The sequence below is a fragment of the Haemaphysalis longicornis genome, unplaced genomic scaffold, assembly GCF_048455015.1.
Source record: "Haemaphysalis longicornis isolate Haplotype H1 unplaced genomic scaffold, Haemaphysalis longicornis Haplotype H1 scaffold_6, whole genome shotgun sequence".
Lineage (NCBI taxonomy): Eukaryota > Metazoa > Arthropoda > Arachnida > Ixodida > Ixodidae > Haemaphysalis > Haemaphysalis longicornis.
Genome location: NW_027526407.1, coordinates 45346654 through 45374246, shown reverse-complemented (window position 1 = coordinate 45374246; position 27593 = coordinate 45346654). Strand labels below are relative to the sequence as shown.

Sequence of the window (27593 nt, the reverse complement as noted above, 5' to 3'; positions counted from 1 at the left end):
GGCCCTACAAAAAAGTAAATCTCTCGATTAAAACAAGGCCCCTTTAAAGGAATTCTCAGCTCTATGCTGCATGCCTGATTAGCCTCACGCAAGCATCCCGCGTCTTAGGCCTTGGTGGCTTGGTATTTTTACCCACGGAGTTGAAACCATTGGGGGTAAGGGCATGCTCCAAAACATTGCAATAACTTGTCTCGACGTTTTCGCCGCGAGTCGCCGTGCATTAAATATTTGTCCGCGCAGATGCACGTAACTGCCATCGGCATACGTCATCGCGAATATATGCATTTCCTTGTGATAAGAATAAGGGGTGTTTGGTTTAGACTTTTAAACCCCGACATTAGCTCTGGTTGGGGAGCGCCAACAACTCAAACACCTACTTTCCGGCCTAGCAGCTGTTACAGCTTCCCGCCGCCGATAACAGCCAGCATGTGAGCTACCGTCCCAGCTGCGGCACCCTACAACTATAAAACCTTGTGTTCGAAGTTGACTGCACCAAAAGCCTAGAATAGTCTCGAGGCAGACAAAGGGGCACCGTTTTCCGGTTGCTCTGTTGTACATGTATTTGTGGCTCATGGAACTGGAGCACGTCTGCCTGGCAAAACGGGTTCTTTGCTAAGAAGGTACGACTTTAATTGAATTTCCATTGGACGTCAGCCGCTACATTCGGAGAGGGAAACAAGACAGTATGACATTGGAAAGCCGTAAGTAAAGACTGTTGCTTTGTCGTGGTTGTCAAATGAAATTGTCGTGACTGCTTCATTTGCTACACGTTTTGGCCGCTCCTAAAGTTCACTACAGCCCGTGTATACGAGATTTCAGCGCATGTTGAAGATCCCCAGGTGTTCAAAATTAATCCGAAACCCTCCACTACGGAGCGCCTCATAGCCTGCGTTGCGTCGGCGCGTTAAACCCACGACCAACTTTATATAGTATAGTTGGTCGTGGTTAAACCCTACAATCAAATCATTAAAGTTCACGACAGCTTGCCCACCAGGTGACGGGAAGCCTGGTATCTGACTGCGCTAGAAAGAAGTGTCCTACTTGTGAGCGATTAAATTACAGCCCCGGTAAGCGCGAGAGTTGGGTGACTGGGGGGTACTTCTTTATTTCACCGTTTATAGTGCAGTCCCCGCCCCAACACAGTAGAAAGAAGTTTGTGTAAACCTTACTGAAAACTAAGAACATTGGTGTTGATTGCCCTGGTACACAAGTGTTTCTAGCTGTGATTTTTGGTCGAGGCTGACTCTTAGTCTACAGGACATATCACTGGGCTACCTGTTTACGGCGTCACTGGATGAATATAGGGTAATGCCTTGTCTCTGCTAACACACAATTCCTGCTCTAGTGCAACCACAGGTTTGTGTTGGGGGTTCTGCGGGTACTTCTCGCATGTTTTGATGCTCACGAAACAAGAAAGTAGCCTGTTGATTACAATGCGTCAACGTATAAAGTGAACGAATCCATGGTGTCCCCATTGACACACGTGCGGCATCCTGATTGCTATATCGTAACCCACAACAAGAACAGTGAATAGAACGGAGGACAGTCAAACTGTGTTTGCGAAAGGATGCTAATGATACGTTGGGAAATTCTAACCAAATGGGCGTCAAATTGCGTGCGGAAGAGGTTTGGGAGTGCTTTAGCAACAAGAATGGGAGCAGGCATCTGAGATTATTTTCCTGCTAGACCAGCGAACATTTGGCGACCGAACCCACGACCCATCGAGCACTGCATCGTACAAACACCTGGAAGAGATGGCGCAAGATTTGATGTGGCTGATGTCATGCCGAGAGCACCTCAACTGAAATTTTAGCTCGCAGCACTTTGACGCCCGGTACACGGGTTTGATGGCGGTGGCGAAGGCGTAGGCGAAGTGGAAGGCGATGTGAGCGTAACCGAGTGAGCGAATGAGACAACCTGGGCAGAAAAAAAAGAAAATTCAGCGTCTGGTGAAAGTGTCAGGGGGATGGTGGCATGCGCCATCTCTCAGCAAAATCTCCAAGTGCGTCGCCCCGGCTCAGTATGTCGCACTGCCTCCCCCTCACACTTTCGCTATGCGTCACCGCCGAGGAACGCCCACCCCTTCACACTTTCGCCAGACCTTCTCCGTCGTTTGTGGCTTATCTGAACCACGTGATATTTGCGCGGAAACTTCAAGGGCGATTTGCTACAACATTCTCGGCGAGGGCAAAGCGCTGCGAGAAAACGGCAGAGTGGTGCGCGCCGCCGTCCGTTCATTGACAGCGCGATCACTTCCTGAGACGCAGGAGATATGCGCCGTGACCGAGAATACTACAGTTCACACTGCGACCAAACTTCGCATTACGGAGTATAGTAATCCTCAGTGCATTCCTTTATGCTGTCTGATGTGGCTAACGTTTCCGCCGCGTTTTACAGCGGAGCTGGTAATGTCTTGAGTTCGACATCATACCTTGTCCGGCCGCAAAATTACATGGAACGAATATATAACAGCACACTTGCTAATGTCTTGGTTTCCACATATTTTGTCTCTCAGCGAAATTGCGTGTAACCGAATATTTTTTTCTCTCGAAATTAGTGTTGTGTTTCCTTCATGAATGACTCCTGAAGTAGCGTTTTGGCTTGTGTTTTTTCCTGTCCAACATGAGTCCTTTGAAGGGCTTCGAAGCGACGCCTTAAGCAGTGCCTTGACCATCTAGGTACACGCACATCACGGATTGCCCTTTTATGATTGCACTGTGTGAGTGTGTGTGTGTGGGGAGGGGGGTTGAGAGCGGCTACGCACGTGCAGCCAGGCATCACGTGCTCACCGATATTGTGCTTCTTGTGCTTGTAAGAAATTAGAAAGAAACTTGTTTTGTTTTGCGAACTCCCTCGACTGCGCCCACCTTCCCCGGTTATCCTTCTTCACTGAGGGCAGGGACACGGAATTCTTTTCGCTGCTATGTACCGCTAGGTTTACTTTTCGGGTCAGGGCGATTTACGGCAGCGTATGAGCAACATGTTCTTCTAGCACGGTCGTGAGGGTATCAACTCGAAGCAATGCTTATACGTTGTACCGACGTCACTGCACAGGGTTACACTTCAAACGTGAGCTTTTTCTCTTAGCTTGTGCTCCTGTTACCCACATGACAGTTCTCATGCTAACTTAAATTAAGGTCCTCGGACATTGATACACATATTTTTATCTAGTAAATGCTCGCACCCGAAAGGAAGAGTTTCCAACTATGGCGAACGCAATATTGGCTTGATACGTCTACAGTCCAGCGTCCCCTGAGGTGGCTGAATTAATTGTTCCACACAGAGAATGAGCAGAAAAAGGCTCACGTAAAGTGAGGTTGCAGTGTAAACAAACCTGCCTCTATCAAGCACCGCAGGGAGGTGGAATTGGTAATCCCACTTGTGACATGAAAACGATCGCAGCGCCAAACTCTACAGCGGCGGCCCTGATGGCCCCAACATGTATGCAGGGGATTGAGTAGGTGAGTGAGTGAGTGAGTGAGTGAGTGAGTGAGTGAGTGAGTGAGTGAGTGAGTGAGTGAGTGAGTGAGTGAGTGAGTGAGTGAGTGAGTGAGTGAGTGAGTGAGTGAGTGAGTGAGTGAGTGAGTGAGTGAGTGGCTGTTCAGAAAATGTTTACTAGATCATACTTGGGCTTCCTTGAGAGCGAAGGCAGTTACTCCGCCTGGTTGGTATTATGGCGTTTTACAAGCAGGAAAGTCTTGTCACCATTGCGTTTTGCGGCACTGAAAAAAACGATAGAGAATTCTTCCGACTAGGTAACCATTTTTACTCTCAACGAGATACGTTTATTAAACCGTAAATAACATCTAAAAAGCGCGTCTATGGAAAGTCGCATATCTTTACTGGTCGTTTTTCAAGCGTTTCTTCACAAAGTGAGCCGTAAATATGTATTTCCGAGGAACATTTTCCCCAACACGAGAGCAGAGCCTGCATACTTACATGTCAGCCGAGGTCCAGATAACAAGTTACATAGTTACATTCCTGAGAGAGCGAACCTATGCAGAAAGTAAATAAAAGCTACCTAACATATAAATATTGCTTAAGCAGCAAAACTTATCGTGATATTTTATATCCCTTTTCTTAAGACAGCTGATTCATCTGAATGTGCAGCGAAAAATTCACCGGCAGTCATTTAAGTTTGTATGAATGTCTCAGCGATAACAGGACGATTTCGGTTGAATGGGAAATTTGTGATCAAGGAAACAAATTTGTCCCAGCATCCCTCTTTCCCTTCCCCTCTATTCCTCGTGCCTATCACTTCTTTCCTTCAGTATTACTTGCACCAGTACCGTTTGGCTGACAAAATGTTTGCATCCACTACATGCTGCATCCTGTACGACTAAGGGCCACAGAGCAAGATAGGCGTTTCACGCAATTTAAAGATTCGCGGTTTTTATTGCAAGAAAATGGAGGCTGCAAATAGATCGCGGTGACTGCAGTAACTTGTTGAGATATTTTTATCGCCTTAGAGGTTTAGGACATTAATTGTGTTGCAGCGGTACAATATGGACCTTGACTGCAGCTGATTTTCTCGCGGCGTTGTATGAACTTTAATTCTGGCGCACTTTGCACTGTAACATTTCAGTTAGAAAGGCACTACAGGTTATCGCACTAACCATATTAGCAGTGGTTCAGTGTAAAAAAACGTATAGTTGGAATAAGTAATCTGTAAATAAGGAAAACACCAGTGAGCTGGCAGTTTTCTTTATTAGGCGGCATGGCAGCACTGAAATTCCCGTCATTCATCGGAGAGGAGTTGTAGGAACGCAATGAAATGAGTTTACCAAAAGCAGTCAGCTTTGCAGAGGACTTCCTACAATGTGGCGCAACTACATAGCTCATTTCGCACCTAGAATGGTTTTTGTGTCACCGGAGTACAAATACTTTCCTTATGAGAGGTGAGAGCCCCGAAGTTCGGAGTTGCCTTAAAATGGAACACACAGAAAACAACAAAATTCCTTGGGGTTCGTTTTCGTATTAAAGTTCAAATTCATCGAATGACAGCTATGTTCGAAACGATCAGCTTTTACGTGTGGGATTCGTTCACTGTTTTTGGGGTTGGTGGGGTTCACAGAGTTTTGACGACGGTCAGCACCAGGGAAACCAAGAAAGTTTCGCTTTAAACCGAAAGTGCTTCAGCCGTCTCGGAATGGTGCAATGGGATAGACGTCGGCTTCATAACGCGGAGGACCCATATTTCATTCCGACCACGGGAAGCGTTTTCTCTTCAGGTTCTTTACGTGTCTTCTCTCATCATCATTATCGTCATCATTGTCGTCATATTCGTAGTCGTTTGTGAAACCCATTGTGAAAAAGCTGGCTTTCCTGCCTTTACTTTTGGTGACGGGACGGGCCCCATCAGAGGGGCATCGAAAGCTTCGCTTAATAATACAGACACGTAGACAGGCCATGGGCAGGTAAATGAAATGTTATTTGGCCAACAAACTTTTGAAAAGTAACCTGTGTACAAGTTTGCGCTTGCATGCGTTTGTCGTATTCAATGTTCGGAAATCTTGAATGCCAAGATTCGCAGTGTTTTTCAAGATTTTGTATGAAGAATGCATGGGGAGATACACCACTTGTAGCCTGTTTGCACCAATCAGGTGGGTAGAAATACCAAAAATTACGATAGTGCTGTGGTAACTATGAATAAAAAGGAAATTAAAGAAAGAAAAGTAGCAAAGAGAAGAACTTTGGTTCAGGCTGTATATGACAGTTCGGTGGAAGCGAAGCTATTGTAGAGACGTTTCCGCTTGCTTGTGAAACAGGTCTACACTTCCCCCAGATTTGGCAAGCAAAGACAAAAACTGGGTTCATGGCCTATCGAACCCTGATTCTAATCTAGGCACAGGAAGCGCAAAACGGAAGAGAAACGCACCCTGCGAGGGGGAACGCCAAGAATCGTTCAGAAATGGTCCACTATTGTGTGCACTGTAAAAAGAATTTTTCCCGAAAAAACAAATTTGCTGTAGCTGTCGTGCCAGACATTTTATGTAAAGTTAAGTTTTCTGTTTTTTTATGTTTGTGTTATTTAGCCAGAATTTCCTGTTGTTCCATACAGTAAATTTATACCAATTCCCTCTTTTCAGTTTTTACTTTTCTGTTTTTTTGTTTCAAATTTGTTCCGTTATTTAGGGTTCTGTTTTCCTCCCGGGAAAATCTGTGAGCGTTGTTTTGTCATTGTCCGCTTTTTACCGAATATTTGCGTTATGCTCACATTGTTTTCTCTTGCCAATTTTATAATAGCTTACTCTTTCACGCTTCCCGTTTCTGACAAATTGTTTTTTTGATTTAGCATGTATACGATATAAACAACAATCCTCGTTAAAATAGGTCTAAGGAAAAGGATTGAGCCCTTCGGCACAATTACGGGGCCAACAACGGCACATGTGCCCATGCAAGTATCAACTTATTTGAGATCATTACCGTCGTAGATTGTGACAGGCACGAAATTTGATTTCGAAAGATCAGCTTTGCTGCATAATTTTTCAGACGTCTGGGGCATCGTCTGCCCCAGTTCCCCACTCCCCCTCCCCCTATGAAAACATGGCACCAGTTCGTATTTTGACCAAGAATGAACAGCATGTGTGAGTCGCGGGAACGCTTTCAAGATACTTCCAACGCAAGGTTCACTGTATAGTTTTGTGCACTCGATGAACATTACAAGAGAAAAGTAAACTTCCACCTTACAGTGTGAACTGTCAGCCCCTAGTTTAAGTTCGGTATGTCCGAGCTCCATACGTCGTCATGCGTGCGCATAACCTGACCAACGTACTTCAAAATCGTGGCTATCAAGGCGCATCCACCTTAGCCGTCCTGTGACGGCTATAGTAAGTGATAGCAGCCGTCCAGTAGCGAGGCGCCAGAGATCAGCGAAAGAAAATTGTATGACGTAGTATCCTACACCATGCCGCACCTACGCACAGGCTTCATGTGTCCCCGGTTAAGAGAAAGTCAGTAGGGGCTAGTTGGTGTTGCATAGCGGTGGCGTGAATCGCTTAAACTTGGGACAGTTGCAATAGGGACCAGAAAGGAAACGAAACAGGGCGAAGCGCACAAAGAACTGCTTATTTAGACACTTGAACATGTACATACGCTGCTTGGTTGAAAAAAAAAATACAGAAACAACAAGAACACAAAGAAATCCCGGCACATTTCCACTAACATGAAAACTAGTAAGGAATGAAGCATGCAGTGTATAAGTGTATTGATGGCGGCCTGGCGTTTTTGCCAACGGAGATGAAACTCTTGGAGGAAGAGGTAAACAGCTTGTCTGGAAAAGTCGCGTGTCTTTGAAGCACGAAGAGCTCTAGCGCGAGGCGTTTGAAAACGAATGTTCTTGTGTGTCCTTTAAGTACGCGCTACGTTCTAGCGTGAGTCGTAGAAGATCGTCCCCGTGTTTTAGTACGGCCACTACATCGACGGTGACAGCCCGTGCTTCCCCCCTAAAAGAAAGAAAAAATCATGCACCCCTTCGTCTAACGATAACGGTGGTTTAACGCGAAGCTTTCTCGCGATGGATTCTTTCGTTGGGCAATCCAATTCAGCGAGTATGTGCTACTCTAGGCACGCACGACTTTTCTAGCATACCCACAGCCACTATCGGGTGTGCATGCCGTAGGTCTAACGTTGGGTATTGAGTACGACGGGAATCGGTACCTGCTGCTTGGCCTGTAGTGAGCAATTTCTTGAGTGGGTGCCGATTATAAATGTTAAACACCAAAATTTAATGTTAGGTCTAACGTTCTGAACCTCAAAACAGGGAAGTTAAAATTAAAATCTTGTGGCTAACAGCCTTACAGCATGCACGGCAATGCCGTGCTTATCGTGACGTATCCTTTGGTTGTCGTATGAGTTTTCCAAACGCTTCGACCATGTCGAAATGGAGCAAGCGGATATACAATGGTTTCATAACAAGACGGACGCAAGTTAGATTCCCGCAACGGAAAGGGCCTTTTTTTCTTTCACTTCACACACGATCATTCATCGCCATCGTCAAAGCAAGTTGGCCTTCCTAAAGGATGTGTTGGCGTAAACCGGCATTAGTGCGGACATCACAGCTTCGCTTCAAAATTTCTTCAAACACGTGGCATAAGCAAGGCGCGTTGGTTACATGTGCTTGGTCCTGTTTCGTTGTCTTTCTGGTCCCCGTTGCTACTGCCCCATCTTAAAGGGACCGAAGTCTGTTTGGTGTCCAGTATATGTTTTCTAGCTCATCTGAAAGCCATCGTTTCATAATGCGAGGCAACCACAAGCAATTTGAAAAGAAATGGCAGAAATGGGTTTTATTTGACGCTACATTTTCCGGAATCTGAGTGGTGGTCGTTCGTAAGGTACAAACGTGGTACTACATTATGTGTCCCGGTCATGTGACTTGCAAATTTTGCACCTACTGAAAATGCAAAAATGTTTATTCACTTATTGAAAACCTTCTAACAGAAGTATTTGTATAAATTTAAATTGCATATGTATTTCTAAACATTCTTTGCAAATTTATAAAGACATGCCACCCGTTGCCGCTGGGCTCTCAATGTGGCTAATTGAACCTCCATACCCAGACACAACGGCAGCGTTCAGTAAACCGACCCGGTGAAGGAGCTACCTGCTTCTGTTGTACGTTGTTTGACGATTCTGTCCGAGTCAGGGGCGTTTCTTCTGCCAAAATATTCCTTTTCAGTTTCCAAAAACGCCAACGGCAGCTTAAAAAAAGGCCGCGGCCAGGGGGGAATGAAACTGCCGGCCTCCACAACATCAAGCCTGCATGCTACCTCTTGTCCATCTCAGCAGATGGTGCCTTTGGGCAAAATGGAGTATGTCATACTAGGCCATCATTACGTACACATGGCTGCTTCAGGTGATTTAAAAAAACCAATGAAGGAATAAGAAAGCCTGGAATTCACTGTTTTAGCGGTAAGAATTTTTTCAATACCGCTTTTCAGCTCGGATATGCTGCCGCGCTACTGTAAGTCATGGTTGCCAGCATCACTTTCGGGAGGATTCGTGCGGGTCGTAGATCAAAAACTTTCGATTTAAAAAGTTCTAGGGTGCTATCAGCAAAACCGCTCCGCGCCAACGTGTTTTAAGGGATGCCCTTTCATTTTTGATAGAGAACATATACGCAACAAAAATCGATTGTCTGTCCTTTTAAGCGCTTCCCACGTCAGCGGTGTCCTTGTCCTTTACATAAAGTGGTGAGAAATACGCGTCGTAGCCCTGAATGGTGATATTCCTAAAAACGGTACGTGTCTAATGTAAAAAGAAACATCGACTTAACGGTGAAGTGTGCTGTATTTTTCATTTTGGCTAATGCGTATCTCTGACAGATTCATGCCAAGGTCAGTTAAAGAGGGATATGGGCCTTTTCAGCGCTGTGGCTGTTGTCGTGGGCAACTGCATCGGTAAGCATTACGTGTTTGTAATTATATAGGGTTATCCTTGGAGCAGTCAATATCAGTACAGCTGAGACGCAATTACCTGACAAAGTGAGTCCTACGTAGTACTGAATAAAGAACGAAACCAGTTAACCTAATGTAACTGCTTTCACATGCACTGCATAGGTGCTCATGTATGTAGTGCTTTTCACGCAAGCTGTTGGCCTCTCGTTGGTCGGAAAATTTCGTGCGATAAACAAAAACGCAGGCAGGACCCAGCGGTTCTCAACCAAAACGCCGAGCGCATGCGTAAGGCTAATCAGACGCGCAGCATAGAGCTCAGTATTCGTGTAAAGAAAACACCACAACCCAAGGATCGAAACCGCAAGATGGATGATAAGGCGCTGGTGAACAATGGGAACCCCTCGACCATGTGCTCTGGCAAAGCTTAAGTTTGCAGCTGCCCTCGATAGGGGAGAGGGCTGACGCCATTCGACGGCTAGCGCATGCGTCAGGCTAGGCAGTACCCAGAAGTTTTCACCCAAGACGCCGAGCTCATGCTTCAGGACCCATCAGTTGCAGGAAGAGAAGCCGAGTGCAAGCGACAAGCCCGCCGAGACAACGAGGAATATTTTGTACCTTGTCCCATCAGACGAAAGCTGCGCTGGAAATCCACTTCCGCAGGACTGGATGGGGTCCATGTTTTTATAGGGCGTGGTGTTCAAGTGACTAAATTGATAGAAAAACGCTATTAGTGAACACTGATTTATGAACTGTATAGTAAGGAGTGGAGGAATTAGACTACCCGTCCGATTAATAACGAACGATAGCGGCTGCGGCAGGCAACTCCTAACCAGAGAATTGTTCGCAGGTAACACTGCGGTTTAATCAATTGGGACTAAATGGTGTGTTGCTCTTTGTATAATTCTCACGTTTACACAAAGAAGCGGGCAGAGGCTAGCAGTAGTGCAAGCTTCATTTGCGAAGGCATTGGATCGAGGTTGTGGAATTGACAATCGTTACGGCGTGTAGTTTGCCTCACGTGTTTGGGGACGCAGCCAGCACCCAAATGTTTTATTGTGAGGTAAGATAAGCGAACCAGAGGAAGAATAATGAGGCAACTGCTTTTCTGGCCTGCTTAATTTGCGCGATGCGAACACTCGCTTTGTCCCTATCTGTCAGACATAATTTGTGCCAGTTGCTGGTATATCTTACATACTTCATTTAAAAAATATCTAGGACCTTCTTAGAACTGTTTTTCTTTTTGAAACGTTTGCAGGAGCTGGAATTTTCATCACGCCAAGCACAGTATTTTTGGATGCCGGTTCGGTGGGTGTTGATCTCTTGATTTGGATTGCAGCAGGCGTGGCATCAATAATTCGTGAGTATTCCGTGCCGTGGTATATGTAGGAATAGAAGGAAGCGTACTTACATGAGGTAGAATACAATTTCTTGCTCTCACGGAGTACCCGTATCTCGCATATGGTAATCAAGTCGACTTTAACTTACGTTTGCAACCAAAAAGTCTTCTTAGGACACTTAAAGATGCATTTCAAAAATTCCGCGGAGAAAAAGAACTTCCACACATTCTTCTAAAGTTTCTCAGTAACCTATAGGTTTGAAAAACGTTTGGCAACGCTTGTGAACAAATTAAATGGCGCATCCTTTACCTGAACACGATATAAACCCTATGTGCATTACCAATCCATAGAGTGTTTACAAAAAACTAGTTGCTGATGGAAGTGTTTTTACAAGCACCTAATGAATACGTATGTAGTCTGCAGTGAATTCCCACCTCGATCGGTGAGCTTGCGGTTAGAATGCTACGTCCAAAATTTTGCAAAAGAAACGACCTTTCAAATAAAGTGAAAAAATGTCAAACGAAAGCCGATCAGCATTGGTCGCCTACATCACTGAATTTGTGATACCTCTCTCCTTGTATAGACTGCACCGGAAAGCAATTGTGTTTTAAGCTTCAACAGATGTATACAGACTCGCTTGGTTGGGGTATCCATCCCCCGCGATGACCGAGGGGAGTTTATGAAGGTGTTTTTTGAGTCTCCACTCTCTAGTTTTATGTCATTATTTGTTTAACTCTTTGAAGTGTTCATTGGAATTACCATAATTGTTTTTTGACGTCGCTGCATATTTATACAGCGCACGCGTGCCATGTTTGAACTATGGAATTGCAAAAGTGCAGTTGTTAGGGTGACGCCGGGTTAAAGTAGCGGATGACGGGTGGGACCAGAGGTTGTGGTGAAAGGAAGTACGTTTGGGTAGAGGTGTGTTGGAAAGGAGAGGGAAGAGTGAACCGGTAGAGATAAATCGGCTCGTTCGCAAAAATATCACTCGACTAGCCACACGTATGCATAAGTTCTAATTATTCCTTCATAGTCAACATGAATCGACATGCCACCAAGCGTAGTCTGCACGATGAACAATTGTCGGGTCGTAGCTGTTCTACACCGCTCCTACCTGTTCAGTGTCAGCTAGAGGTAACGTAACCACATGCGCCCCCACTATGTTTCAATACAGAGCTAAGCGGTTTGCGTAAATATGTCTCCCTAAGAATTGGTTCCGATTAATTTCCCTTGTTTTAATATTACTGCTTTTTTAAGCGTAGCTTTCTCTTCTACCAGCCAGCCGTTCTTTCGCGCCGCGTGGGACAATAAACTCCCAACGCGGTGGAGGCGGCGGGGTTCACTCACGGCGCACACGGTAGATGGCGCGGCGAATTTACTCAGCGTTCCCCGTGCGGAGGTGACTGCTCACAGGCTGGTGCGTCGGTGGTACGGCTGTGTCGTCTGCTTTAGCGACGATTGTTTTGGGCCTACTTTGGCGTAGCTTCACGCCAATTGCCGGTCCTTTCGCACGGCTTGATTAACTTGTTCGACCGCACCTTCTGGGTACACCGGATCCGACAGAATTAAGCGGTCTTACGTCAAAGATACGTCAAGGATTGGTTTGCAGAACGGGAAAGCAATATGTATAAACCCCATACAGACACCTGGCCGCTAGAGACATGGTATTTTTTGCGCACTGCTTGTCACGAATGGAAGTCCGTTTTCTAAATTGGTGAATACCAATTCGGTGGTGTGTTAAGAGGAATTACAAAAGGCTAAAGAAACAACTGGTACTGATAAATTGCGATTATAAAAGTTCCCCCAGCTTTCTCGCAATTCTCAAGCTTACTAACCTAACTAGTTTTAATCGGCATAAATGGGAATCACTAAGCCTACATGCCGAATTGTTTCGGTGTGTGCGCTTGTGTCGCGCTGTGGTGTAGCCCCGAGCTAGCACAACAGGATTGATAGATTCAGCTCTCTCACCCTTCGAAATACGCCCCTCTCTGCTTTAGTTCTGCCGACGCACGGCCGGGCTTCAGCTATAGCCCGGCCCTGGCCAACGCTGCTGCGTTAGGTACGCTGCCCACGCGAAATCCAGGTAACGGATCTGGTTTCTCTGGTTTCACTCTTCGTAGGGCCACGTGTGTGAATTCAAGTGACGTCGCATGAGCAATTGTTGTGGGTGTCGTTTAAAGCTTTGCATTCCAATTGCCTTCACAGCGTGGATTTGAACCAAATTTTTTGTACCCATTGTGAAACCGAAGTTTCTTACCTAACAAGCATTTCTAGAACTTCGTTTTTTCGGGAAGAGCACATCGAACGATTCATGTGACTCTTTTTAGTACGTGAACTGTCAAATTTACATATTTGTTGGTAAGGGCATCTGTCCAATCATGGTGAGAACATGAGTTCCTGGAGTTTCTCGTGAATAAGCTTCTCAAATTCTTGATGGTTTGTTTGTGCCGTGTGACCTTGCCACAAAATTTATCTGAACAATAAATGATGCCAATTAAACAAAGCTAACGTATGACGGTATCAAAATACTTTTTTGTAGGGTTTTGTGCACCACCATTCTAAAGCTGCCTTGTTCAATTACTGGGCGGAAGACTTCATAAGCGACACTTGGTTACAGTTTGCGTTCCGACTTTGGTTTGCAGACGGGCTCTGCGTAGCCGAACTAGGTGCCATGTTACCGGCCGCTGGAGGTCCATTGGAATACGTGAGCGTCGGAGTGAAATCTATGGGAAGGGCGGCGGACGTCATAACGTTTCTGTTTGTTTGGGTCTTCGTTGTGGCCGATGGCATGGCAGCGACTTTGCACGCCGTTACATTCACAAGCTACGGCCTCAGCGCCATATACGGGACCTGCAAACCACCGAGCGTGGTGACAGCGCTGGTGACCGTAGGGGTAATCGGTGAGTCAAAGCCTGCAACCCTACTAGAAAAGGTAGTGAAAATTTTCGTTCTGTCTGGTGGTCAACTTGAGCTCGGAGGTGAAGCTTCTTGCGTTTTCTTCTGTGATGGCATTCCTCTACATGTTGATGTTAGCTAGGCTACCAATACGGTTCAAAGTCACATCCCAGATGGTACACCCATGATACAGGATTAAGCAGGTGAGAAAGCTCTACCCCCAGGATGTTTTTTTCCGGAAACTTTTAAATTTCTTGCGCGTACACACGCCAAAAGGAACTCAAGTATTCAAAGACGAATAACAAAATACAGTTCATGGCAAACTGCTTGGATAGGCAGGACTCTTCTAGCGACCGGCTAGAAGAGCCCAGATCACGGAACGAATCTCTTAGGAACTAAGGAGATTGGGAGTTTTATGCTATATAGTAGCAATATAGCGCTTTTAATGGTGCCACGATGACAACAAATACCTCTGTAATATTTGAGGATACAAACATTTCTTAAACTGATCAACTTCAGTCGGGAGCTGAGGGACAGATTTTTCCAAGAACATAATAAGACACCTTGAAAAACATTTACTTCTCCGCTACAGAACATCCAGAAGACATAATACTAGTGCAACGACAAGTGAGGTAATTATTGACGTAGCCCAGTTTGCACATCGTGTTAATCGGCAGCAGATTTCGATCATGACCTGCCATTACACAGGCTCTCTGGGACTTCACAAGAGACGTTGAAGAAAGTAAATTATGTGTCACCGCTTACTAGGCACATTTAATCATCGTGTAAAGTACTGTCTTCATTGCGGTAAAAATTAGGGTAGGCCCGATACCCTTATTGCGTGTGACACTTCGTGTAATGCCAATGGAACGTAATTTAGGCCCATACACTATATTTTAGCATAGGCTTGTCTTATATAGAGCCGGAGAGTCCTCGCTCTAACCATGGTGCCACAAAAGTGTCATGTATATAAATTGCAAGCACGCTTAATATCATTTGGTGCACTGTATGGAAGAAATGAATTGGTCTTGGCTGTTCATTCTGGTGTACTACACCACGGATGCACCGTTAGCGTGTTTTCTTATAATACACCTCGCTATTACCAGACAAGCGTCATTTAGGTGGTACCTCTTTTGTAAAAAAACCAAAATATGGAATTTTTTAAAGTGTGGCCGATAGGTATGTGCTAAGAGCTATGTGCTATATTTATGTGCCTTCACGCAGTAGCCCCCCCCCCCCTCTTTTTTTCAAACAAAGCAATATTAAATTCTCATTGTGCGTTTTGGACAAACAATGGTGACCTTTCGGTCCACTGTTTTCCTTTTTTTCAGAGCTTTCAGCGCTAGTCAATACCATATCCCTTAAAACGTCCATGAAAATACAGAATATTTTGTTCATTGTAAAGATTGGAGTGCTCCTCGCAATCATTGGAACTGGCATCGCTTGGTGCATTCGAGGTAGGTTTCTTTCTGTAGAAATTTCTTTTAAAAAATCCAACGAACATAGGTTGCTAATTACGGCACAAAAGTCTCAAAGCTCTGTCATTGCCCATAGAAAGACGGTGAGGAGAAAAAGCATATCGGTAGCCAGTCCTGCTTTCTCTAACGAGATGGCGTAGCTGGAAAAATATCAATGAAGATGTATTCAGAAATGGGGAAAAATATTCTCTCAACTGCAATTTGGCGTTACCTAAGTTTAGCTACCTAGCATTCCCCGATCCGTTGTCCAAATCAGTGAAACAAACAAAAGATGGGATTTTTGTTTTGTGATTTACGCTTGGTCTGGAAGCTATTAGGGTAACAAAACTTGGAAATACTGCCGTGTGGTTCCAGCAGACTGCATGTTCAACGGGGGATTTGTATTAGCTGTTTGAATGACTTGAAAGCGGGAGCTTCATGCAAAGCTTACAAAGCTGCGAATAATTCCATTAATGAATTCAGTTTATTCAATCAGTCGGTTACACAGTACAGTGAACTGAACATTTGTCACACATGTGAGGGGCAATGTTGCAAAAAAAACAATTTAATGCCTGACAAAGTGCCGTAACCTGCCCCAGTCAATAAAGCGCACAAAGAGCATGTTTGAAACATAAAAGCAACCACAGTTTCACATTTTTTGTAGCAGTTTTAAAACATAGTCTGAACAACATTCATACTTCGAGACCTGTTAGCAATACTAAGTTTATAACAATGGTGTACTGTAACGTTCTTTTTTCAATGGCACAAAGCAAAGCATTTGTGCAAATACCCAGACCTACTCAATAGCAGATCATGTCGTTTTTACCCCCTAAAAAAGTTGAAAGGATCGATATTTATGTACTTAAATGACTCACAAACACCCGCAAACCCTTAATACCAGAGTTGACCTGACAATACTTGCCAAAGTAATAGCGAATTGATCGATGCAATGAGTTTAAGTAATCGAGCATCAGTTGCCGATATTAGTGCACCATACCACTAGAGGGAATCTTAAGTAAAGACTGCCCAGGCTGTATTACTGGCTCTCCGCGCCTCTTGTCTATTTCCGGGTCTTGTTGGGTCTGAGAGTCAGGGCTGCTCTTCCATCCGATCCACTGCTCGCATGAAGAGGTGGTGTTGGGGGGGAGCTCCAGTGTTCGCTGGCACTCCCGTACCTGATGCTACAGGGTGACAGGTTGTTGAACCAATGTTCAAAAGACACGCGTTCCAAATTTTTCCAGATGAAGCGTCAATAATGTTAGTGTTTTATGTTTCTTGCAGACCCAATTCTACTGCGCAACTTTTCCTTTAATGGTCACACGACACCTACGAAAGTAGTGGAGGCTTTTGGTGTGGCCCTTTTGACCGGTGCTGGCGGGTGAGACGAATCTGTATTTAATACATTACAAACCTCGGCAAGAAGGCTTGGAATGCAGGTTATAAGTGCCAGGGCGAGCTACAGTATTTTGGGAACATTTCATTGCATTTCTTTCCGTTGCGTCGACCCTAGTTGGTCCCGTGTCTAACTCAGCCAACTATCATTACAAAATTGCCTGAATTAATAAAAACAGCTATCAAAAAGTGTACTTTAAAACTCCGTTCGTAGCTTGAAAGTACAGCACAATCCGAACCAGGGGTGTTTTTGAAAAAGAAGAGGGGGAGGGGGAATAAACTTTATTTAGGCGAGCCTTAGGTGCTGATGTCTCGGCACCCGCCTGGCGGGGGGGGGGGGGGGGGAGGATGGGGGGTGGGGTCCTCTAGTTCTGGATACCCTGGCCTGTGCTGGCCACCCGGGCCTTCTCCACCAGGCTACGCTGGGAAGAGATGTCGGAGCTGGTCAGCTCTGCCACCCACAGATGGTATGTAGGTTGGGGATTAGGAGCGAGGAACGGGGTTTGTTGACACCCCTATACCAGATAGTATAGGTTGCCAGGGTGGGGGGTAGAGGGGGGGAGGTACACTGCATGGAGTAGGGTATTGTGGGGGTAAGAGTTCGTCTGTAGTCGTCGGAACATTGTACCTTCGGTTCTGGATGGGTGTAAGTGGTGTGCTGGGTATTGTTTGCGCCGGCGCCGTAGTGGGCGAGTATGTCGGCGTATTATCTCAGGGGCGTAGGCTTGAGGATGTCGCCATCATGTAGTTTACCACCCTTTTGGGAACAGAAAAAATATAGAATCATGCTTGTGCGTATTGCCAGAAAGTGTCAACTTTCACGCGTAAAAGTTCTGTTACGAATGTAAAAGCAATTCTGGCACGCCCAAATGATCTGCATTTCAACATGCTGGCTGGCAAAAATGGATACGATAAAAATTAGAAGTTGGTTAGATTAAAGTCGAGGGCTGCTCTTAAAAGTACAAAGTGGCCTCGCTCACTGTTCGTGAGGCCTGTATGTACGCTGGTTGGGCTAGTTGGTGTGGTAGTTGGTTGGGCTGTTTGGTCTAGTTGGTGCATCTTTGCTAGAAACGCATGCTTTGCACTGTGAGGGACCAGTACAACATAAGACAGGAAAAACGTTTTCAACGTCAAAATGTAGATGAAAAAATGGGCAATGCAGGTCTTTTAGTACGTCCAATAAATGACTGAGGTGGAAGTATAAAAAATGTCCATCAATCTCGTGTTTTCTAAACAAACAGTTTAATTCATCACCAAAACGACGCTGAAGAAATAATGTTTTGCAGCACATCGCCAATTATGGCTGACAGCACATGCGAGATGTAGCGTAAACATTCATTTGAAAAACCATGGTCAGGCATGTTAACCATGTGGGATACATGTGTGAGGGGTTCCTCTGGGCGACCTAGCCAGTCCTGGCGTAAGCCACCACGCTAGCTCCCGGCGTGTCAACCACGCGGGCTCCCATGGCTACGGCAGCCCAGCGAGGTTCGCCGATACGAGAACACAGTAGACACTAGTGCCGAAGCACAGCCGTTTATTTGGGGAATCCCAAAGCATGCGAGCACAAGGCTCGACGGCGTTCACGAATCACGCCGTCCGGGTCGTGACCGTGAACGGGAGGCGGGCACTCACGGCGCGCGACAAACAAAGCTCCCACCTGAGATGCATGAATCCATCACCGCCGCGTTCGCCGATCTCGCCCCAACCGGGTCTCGGACGAGACTTTCCCGACTCCCCTGCGCGCACGTTCGCGCCGCCCGCGCCCGCGCGCCTATCCCCGCACACATAGGTGGTGCCATCTCTCGGGGGACGCCGACGAACCAGCAAAGCGCCGGACCGGTTTCAGCGCACAAGCGTCTCTCCCGAAGCGCGCGCTGGCTCGTGATCGCAGGTCGCGGTTCTCCACGATTCCCACACTCCTCCCCCCTGAGGACACGCTCCCCAGGTTTCCCCGGGGAAAGTCATGCGCCCGGAGAGCTCTCCGAGAAGGACCGGCGCGGCCGCGCCGGACCGGTTTTCCAACGACTCTCGCCCCGCGCCAGCGGCCGCGACGGCCTACCGGACCTTGCTGCCCACGCTCCCGACCGGCAAAATGAGTGAGAACGCCGTATTCCTGCACGCGGACCCTTCGGCCAGACCGTACGGCATCGACGACATCGTCGCAGCGATAACTGCGGTGGCGGACCTGAAGACCATCACCAGCATGGGGCCCTTTCAGTTTAATCACGTGTGGATGGTGACCTTCAGGACGGAGAAAGAAATGCAGCAGCTGGCATCGCAAACGGAGATCAAGGCCAAAGGGAGGAGGTGCCTGGTCATCAACCCCAACCAGCAGGAAAAAGAGGTCAAGATCCATTGGATGCCGCCCAAAGCCCCGGACGAGCTGCTCACACGACAGTTCGCCCGCTTCGGCCGAGTACTGCGCGTCGTGAGAGAAGGGTGGCGCCGCCCCGGCATAGAGCACATGACCAGCACCACCAGGGTGGTGCACATCATCCCCAGGGAGCCCAACTCGCTCGACGCAGTGCCGCATCAAGCCCTGATCAACGGGAGCCCTATACTGATCGACGTACCCGGCCGACCACCCATGTGCCTGCGGTGCCGCCAGATCGGTCACATCCGGAGGATGTGCACGACACCGTGGTGCCGCGCCTGCCGTTCGTTCGGACATTCGCAGGCAGACTGCTCGCAGTCATACGCAGCCAGGGCTAGGCAACCTGAGGCAGCGCAATCTCTAGAAGAATACATGGATGCCGAAGAGATGGCGGCCATGTCTGTGCCACTGACAGCAGCCTCAACCCCGCCGAGCGAGGAGGAGCCCTCTCCGGCGGCCCTCACCCACCCTCCGGCAGTCGAGACGAGCCGGATCACCGCAGCGTCCAACACTACGGCGGTCGGCGGTGCAATGGGAAAAGAGGGAGTGCCGCAGGCTCACAACACCCTTTCCCCGCTGCCACAATGCGGCGACGGGGCCCACGAGAGCGGCGCGGCCGGCGAACTCAAGGAACCGGTCGCCGAGCGCGATGCTGAGGCTTCCCCGACCGTTGCCCCAACGCCTCCTGTTGCCCCGACCAACCCCAAGCCTACGGCGGACGCCGAACAGCGGAGTGAGGAGGCGAAAACCTCCGATGTGGAGGGAGAGGAGGCGGCCTTCCTGAACGACCAGCCAGGAGGGACCAGCTGTGACGACGCGGACGAGGAGCTCCCGATGAAGGTCGCCGCAGCACCGCGCACGGGAGTTGAGACGCGACGGAAGGCACGCGGGAAACACGGCGGTGCAGCCACCTCCAACCCAGGAGCGCAAGCAAGAAGGCAACAAGAAGGTGAGTTGGCCAAAAGTAGCTGCCTCCCTACAGAACACAAACACTAAAATAGACTCTTTACAATCCAATCAGGATAAGGTAATTGAGGAACTACGAGCCCAACTAGCCAGACAGAACAACGAAATCGAAAACCTCCGAAGACAGCTATCTGAAAAAGAAAAACGTAGCGAAAGCCCGCACAAAAGTCCAGCCATAAGCACATGCGCCTTTACCCCAAAGGACATGCCTGCCCCAATACCGCAACCTTCAGTTCCCCCCCAGCTGCTAAACGATCCCAGTGGCATAGGACTCTTCCTAGCACAAATGCAACAAGCTCTAAACAATAGGAGGGACCAAATACAGCAAGCTCTCCTCAACATGGCGAAATCAGCAGAACAGAAACAGCATAACGAGGCAAAGAGAAAACTCGAACAACAACAAAACCCAAGAGGAAGCAAACAACAAGCACTCGATGCACAGATAGAAGACCCTGAGGCAGACATCTCAGACAAAAATGAAGCACCGTAAAAAGGCCCCTAAATCAGAAAAATTAGAGATATGGCAATGGAACTGCAGAAGCATACGCAACAAGAAATGTTCCCTAGAACAATACATACAAAGCAAAGAAGAGAAGCCCGAAATCCTATGCCTGCAGGAAGTGGAATATATGACGAATATATTAGGTTACACCCGCATGGATATAACGAAAGACCTACGAGCGGCGATATACGCAAGAAAAGACATCACAACCATCAAGCATTTCTTAATGACCCGATCCCCATCGGCCAACTTAATAGAAATTGTTCCCAACGACAGGAAGAAAAGTTCCGTCTTTATTCTCAACGTCTATAGCTCACCCTCCAACGCAAGCGAGGATTTCTCAAAGCTCATGGGAGAAACCATGCTCAAGGTGAAAGGAAATAGACTGATAGCACTGGGCGACTTCAATGCACCCCACAGAGAATGGAACTACAATTTTAACTCTAAAAAAGGCGAAAACCTCCTCAACAACATGGACAGATATGGACTAGAATCCATAAACGATCCCAGCAGCCCCACCAGAACAGGAGGCATTAATAATAGAGACAGCTGCCCGGACCTCACCTTTGCTAAAAGCAGTGACCACCGTATAATATGGCACAACACTAATGAAAATCTGGGCAGCGACCATAACATCATCTGCGTCAGAACCACGTCAGACAACTACAAACTGCAACGAAAGCCTGCCAGAATAACAGACTGGGAAAAGTTCAGATCAGAACTGCCACTAACAGAAGATAGAATCCCAATCACCGACATCGATATTTGGAGCAAAGATCTAATTTCCAGACAAAGAAAAGTTACCAATACAATACAATGCGACGAGGAAACACCATGCGTGGACAACCATCTCATGAGCATATGGAAAAAGCGAGCCAAACTCATCAAAAGATGGAAGAGACAAAAACGAAACAAACGACTCCGAAAAAGAATCAAAAACATCACGAAAGAGGCGAAAGAATACGCACATAAGCTTTCCAAGCAAAACTGGGATGATTTCTGCGAAAACCTCAAGAACACTCTCAGCACTTCTAAGACATGGGCAATCTTAAGAAGTATGCTGGATCCAAACAACACCAAAAGAGAAAGCCAACATAGTGTAAAAAGATTAGCCCACACGTTCCAAGGCTCAAACGAGCAGCTTTTAGAAGCACTCAAGAGCAAGTTTGGAGACAAAGACACCCCGGATCACAGCCAAACCCAATACAAGGGCGCAAAGAACGACATCCTTGATCAGGACATCACCAAAGAGGAAGTCTTCGATGCAATAATCTCAGCAAAAAGAAAAGGCGCTCCAGGCAGAGATGGAATAACGAACAACATCATCAGAAACCTCGGTAATCAGCAGCTAGAAGAACTTACCGAATACATAAATGAACAACATTGGAAACGTGGCTCCATCCCACCGGAGTGGAAGCATTCGGAAATCACAGCTATTCCTAAACCAGGCAAAGAATTAGCAATCAACCATCTGAGACCCATATCGCTTACCTCATGTGCGGGCAAGCTTTACGAACGCATCATAACCAAACGGCTGTACAACTACCTAGAGGACAATGATCTCCTCCCATACAGCCTAATCGGCTTCAGAAAAGGCCTATCCACACAAGATGCCTTCCTGCTCTTCAAGGAAGAAATCCTTGCCAAAAAGAATAACAAAGACCAAATGCTTTTGACTCTAGACCTCAAGGGAGCGTTCGACAACGTTTCCCACGAGGCAATCTTAGAGGCCCTGAACAGTATAGGAAGCGGAGAACGGATCTACAACTTCGTCAAAGCTTTCCTTTCTAACCGAACTGCAACAGTAGGGTTGGGAAACCTGAGATCCGGCTGTTTCCAAATGCCGAACAGAGGCACCCCACAGGGTTCTGTTATCTCCCCCATACTGTTCAACATTACAATGATCAAGATTGCGGAAGCCCTAACCCGATTCACAGACATAGGTCACGTCATCTACGCTGATGACGTTACTCTATGGGTCTCCAAAGGAAACCTCCAACAGAAAACGGAACAACTGCAAGCTGCCGCAAACGTGGTTGTGGAAAAGGCAAGAGAGAACGGCCTCGAATGTTCACCTGAGAAATGCGAGCTCATCCGAATCTATCCAACAAAAGAACAACTACCTTCCCAAATCCAAATCGGAACAAAGACCATCCCAGAAAAAAAACAAATCAGAATACTAGGCATGATAATACAGAGCAACAACCAGATTGACGCCACGATGGAGAAGCTCAAGAAGACAACAACCCAACTTGCTGGGATTATCAGAAGAATTACAAGAATCCGCAGCGGCATGAGCGAAAAAGAGACACTCAGACTTGTCCAAGCACTCATAATCAGTAGAACCACATATAGCCTCCCTTTCCACATCACCACGAAAGCCCAAGAAGAACGGATAGAGGCAAACATAAGAACAGCATACAAGGCAGCTTTAGGTCTGCCTTTCTATGCATCAAGCGACAAACTATCAGCTCTAGGAATCTTCAATACCTTTCAAGAGCTAAGAGAAACGGTGCTAGTAGCCCAGAGAGAGCGTCTCAACAAAACTTCAGCAGGAAGAGCCATCTTGCGAAGAATCGGAACTCCACAAGAAAGAATCAGGCAAGACCGGATGACCAACATCACCCTAACTCAACGCAAAAGCCTGATCCCACGCCCCCTACCCAAGAACATGCACCCCAGCCTCCACAAAGACCGAAGGGCTGCCAGAATCAAATACCTACGGAAATCATTCCAGCACCAGAGCAACACAGTCTACACGGATGCAAGCAGAGGCGCAAACCGGAACTCAACAGCAGTAGCGGTGGACCACCTAGGCGAGCTAATAGACTGCATAACTATCAAAGACTTAGACACCGACGAAGCGGAGACAAGCGCCGTCCTACTAGCCATAAGATGGGGCGAACACAACGACCAAGCGCTGAACATCCTCACGGACTCAAAAAGAGCCATTCTAAACTTAGCGGCAGGCAGAGTTCCCAAGTCCACAGAGCGGATTCTTCCTGCAACCCTGAAGCATAAGCACACCATCATTTGGTGCCCCGGTCACGAGGGGCTAGACGGAAACGAGATGGCCGATGAGGTAGCGAGGTTCCTAACGTACCGCGCCGAGTCAGAGCACTCGTACAGTCTTCCCCCTCCTGAATCCCACCAAGAACTCCTTGCCAGGCTTCGTCTCAGCAGGCAGAAGTTTCCCCCTCCACACAAAGGCCTTAACACCTACGAAAGCCAAACACTAAGGAAAATTCAAACGAACACCTTCATCCACAAGTCTAGACTTGCTCTGATGTTCCCGAACACCACAAACGAACACTGCAAAAAATGTGGAGAGGTGGCAAATCTCTTCCACGCATCCTGGGGATGCCCCGTTATATGGCCCCCGGAGAACGCCCACGAACCCAACACACTAGAGACATGGGAGGCAGCCCTGGCCAACTCCGCCCTCGGGACTCAGCGAGAGCTGATCCGGAGAGCGAAAATCGGGGCAGCTGAAACTGGGGCCCTGGAAAGAGGGCTCCACTCACTTCTCTAGCCCCACTTCCCCTTCCCTTATCCCCTTTCCCATCAATAAAGTTTACTGACTGACTGACTCCTCCCCCCTAAAACTGGACGCCACTTGAGCTCGAGTGACGTCACGTTGCACCACACTCGTCACGACGTCTCAAGTCAGCAAAACAGCCACCGAACGCCACTCCCAAGCCAGTCCACACCAAGGCTCGCCACACCATGCCGTCGTCGCGATGCTCGCCTCACAAACCCGCAAACACATTGCAATGGTTCCGAGTCTCTCGCGGTTGGGCAGCACAGCAGGTTGGCAGGCCCGGGGGTAGCCTGCAGCCGCAGCCGACGAACGCCGGGGTCGCGCCATGATGCGACCCCCACTCCCAGCTCGAAGCGGCAACAGGAACGGCCGCGCCCACTGCGGCTGCCCGAAGGCTCGCGCCGCTCGCGTAGGCGCCAGATCCCGCCGCCTCCTGGGTTCCGTGGCCGCTTCGGCCGCAGGTCCTCCCGAACGGTTGGCTGCCGCCCGGCAGGCCGGATCAGCAACTGGCGGTAGCTCCGCGGGCCGCGCTCGGTCCCGCAGGTGGTTCAGCAGGCCATCCTCGCTGTCCGTGGCAGTGGTGACTGGCGTGGCTCCCGGTTGTATCCGTTTGCAGGTCTCGCTCTCACCGTCCAGTTTAAACGATTCCCAAACTTGACGTGGGGAGCAGTGGGACTCCGCAATCTCCTGTGACTGGCCGGAAACCTTATCGACGATCTCGCCAAATAGGGTAACAAAGATGCCCGAGAGGACTCCCCCTTGCACGTTCGCTTGCTCGCGGAATCACGAGTCCGGCAACTGTGCTCCAGCAGCCACCCCCGCCTGGAGACAGCTCGCCAGACTATTACGGGGGGTCAGCATCGAAACGCCCGTCCGAGCTATTTCGGCCTGGTGCGTTGGTCGGCAAAGCAGCGTCAGCATCAAGCAGGTGGGCTCCTGCAACTCACTCGCAGCAATACAAGCTGCCGTAGAGCCAGCACCAACCGCAATACCAGCGGCTTACGGGCGCAAATCACCGGTATAGGTCGCCTGAGAGTCCGTCTCTTACTAAGACTGGCGATCTCTCGCGACCAACGAGCCCGCTGCCGAGCCGCGCGAAGCTCTTACTGCCTAAACGCAATCTCGAGCGGAGACTTCACGGCATCGAGACGCACGCACTCCGGAAGCGCGGAGACAACGGTCCCATTGCTCCCGCTTCACCCCGAAGCGAGAGGAGACTGATTCTTCAGCGATCCCCCTCGCTCTTTGTCAGGCGTCGAATCGGCAAACACTCCGCCTCGGACTCGAAGCGCAGTAGCGGCGGGCTCATCGTGCGGCTTGCGAACTCCCAAACACCGCACCCTCGCTCGGTAGTGTCCGCCGCGCCTGCGGGAAACTTCAACCGGCGCCGCCGGCGCGACTGCGCGGAGACGGCGCTACGAGGAAGGCGACCCGCCGCCATGTTGGAACAAGGCCTACGCACCTCCCGTCTCGCAAGCGGGCCGCGACTGCGGTGCTCGGAGGTATCCTACTGACTCACCGCCTGGTGCGGGTAGGAAAGTTTACACATTTGCCGTCACGGCTGTATCGGGCATCATAACTGTCTGCCTGCAACCGACTGGCGCGAGGCGTTTCGTCTGAAGTCTTCCGGACAAAGGGTAGCGGGCTACGACTGCAGCAACGCATTTCTCGGGGAGCTAGCAACCTCGAATTCGTCTGAATACCAGCCCCACGTTCGGGCGCCATGTGGGATACATGTGTGAGGGGTTCCTCTGGGCGACCTAGCCAGTCCTGGCGTAAGCCACCACGCTAGCTCCCGGCGTGTCAACCACGCGGGCTCCCATGGCTACGGCAGCCCAGCGAGGTTCGCCGATACGAGAACACAGTAGACACTAGTGCCGAAGCACAGCCGTTTATTTGGGGAATCCCAAAGCATGCGAGCACAAGGCTCGACGGCGTTCACGAATCACGCCGTCCGGGTCGTGACCGCGAACGGGAGGCGGGCACTCACGGCGCGCGACAAACAAAGCTCCCACCTGAGATGCATGAATCCATCACCGCCGCGTTCGCCGATCTCGCCCCAACCGGGTCTCCGACGAGACTTTCCCGACTCCCCTGCGCGCACGTTCGCGCCGCCCGCGCCCGCGCGCCTATCCCCGCACACATAGGTGGTGCCATCTCTCGGGGGACGCCGACGAACCAGCAAAGCGCCGGACCGGTTTCAGCGCACAAGCGTCTCTCCCGAAGCGCGCGCTGGCTCGGTATCGCAGGTCGCGGTTCTCCACGATTCCCACAACCATTATCATTACTAAATCTAAGTTCGAAAAAAGGCTATGACAACCGAAAAAAACTGGTAGGATACTAAACAGATTCCCAATACTCACAATCATCAAGCATACAAAATAAGAATACCCGCAGGCATAATATGTCTAATGCATGCCTTAAAGGGACGAATTAACGCTTACGGGAGCTTGAGAATGGTCATAAAAGTTATTTAAGAAATAAAGCGATGTTTTGTTCTTTCTGTTTTTCAAACACAGGGCCATGATCTGCTGCATGGCCGAGGAGATGTCAGAGCCCGCTCGCACAATCCCCAACGCGATCTTTTGTGGCCTTTCTCTGGTCACATCGCTGCACGTCTTCACAAACGTCGCTTACTTCGTAGCCCTGGATAGAGATGACTTTACGTCTTCGGATGCCACAGCGGTGACCTTCGCCCGACAAACCTGGGGTCCTCCTGGTCGGTACCTAATACCCAGCATAGTCTGCCTCTGCACATTTGGAACGATGAGCGCCGCTTCCTTCAGCAACAGCCGTGTCCTTTTCGCCGCTTCTCGGAAAAAGCATATACCCACGGTGTTCTCTTTGATATCGGCTGACTCTTCCCTGCCGGTTATAGCCATCGCCTGCAGGTCGGGCATATCCATTGCGTTCGTAGTTACGGGCTCCGTGACGTTTCTCGCCAAAGGAGGCGCGACACTTATCATGGCTTCGAACGTGTTTGTAATGTTTGCTATGGTGAGGATGCGAGTGAAGATGAAGAACGTCCCTAGACCAATCAGGACGCCGGCAGTGCTCATAGCGGTGAACTCGGCTACCTTGCTCGTCGTTATGTTTATTCCTGCTTTTGGATCCGGCGGTGCCTCCCAGTACGTGGTGGCCCTTGGCATCTTCTTGCTCGGTTTGCCAACATATGTTATCTGGAAGGTACTCCACCAATCAAATGTTGGATCGGGAGTCTACACGTTTATTCAGAAATTACTGCTTTGTGTGCCGTGCGCTGATTACAAAACAATAAAGAATGGTCATGCTTGCGTGCTTGGTTGTTTCTGTCGTCGATGACGAGCTACTGCCGTATAACCGTTTTGCACTGTATACGTTTTGCGGAACGTTGTCTTGTAATTAGGCGCCAAATATTCAAGGTAAGCCTATGCTCTGGCCACAACACCCTAGCGGCCTGTTTGTGGTCATCCTTTATGAGACATAAATAAACATTTCAGTGGGGCTGCCTGACACAACGCTGAGACGCTATGAGCGCAAATCGGCAAAGTGAGGACACCAAATAAATGTTTCATGCATGAAGAGGAGAAAATAGGTTAATCACCTCCTCATGCGAAAGTAAAAAAAACTATTTCTGGCAAACAGATGTTGGCCCTCTCGAACATTTTTTTTGCAGATTAGAGACTGCACAATATGATTTAAATATTTTCCTTGATTTCAGTACACCTTAACACCGCAATGTTGCATGCGTT

At 48.4% G+C, this 27593-nt stretch overlaps 1 protein-coding gene across 1 annotated transcript; it reads left to right on the top strand.

Annotated features, from left to right (window-relative positions):
* Nucleotides 1-511: 511 nt before the first annotated feature.
* LOC144142990 (Y+L amino acid transporter 2-like) lies at nt 512-27183 on the top strand. Its single transcript, XM_077674816.1, has 7 exons — nt 512-701; nt 9324-9398; nt 10651-10752; nt 13375-13632; nt 14959-15084; nt 16366-16462; nt 26382-27183. Exons 1-7 carry the CDS (start codon nt 686-688, stop codon nt 27181-27183), a joined length of 1476 nt encoding a protein of 491 aa, XP_077530942.1. The 5' UTR covers nt 512-685.
* Nucleotides 27184-27593: the final 410 nt, after the last annotated feature.

Bases quoted from the DNA above. Each gene is read 5' to 3' on its own strand.
- LOC144142990 (XM_077674816.1), top strand. The intron at 13,633-14,958 runs GTGAGTCAAAGC...CCTTTTTTTCAG, and splicing joins GGTGACCGTAGGGGTAATCG to AGCTTTCAGCGCTAGTCAAT. The intron at 15,085-16,365 runs GTAGGTTTCTTT...TGTTTCTTGCAG, and splicing joins CATCGCTTGGTGCATTCGAG to ACCCAATTCTACTGCGCAAC.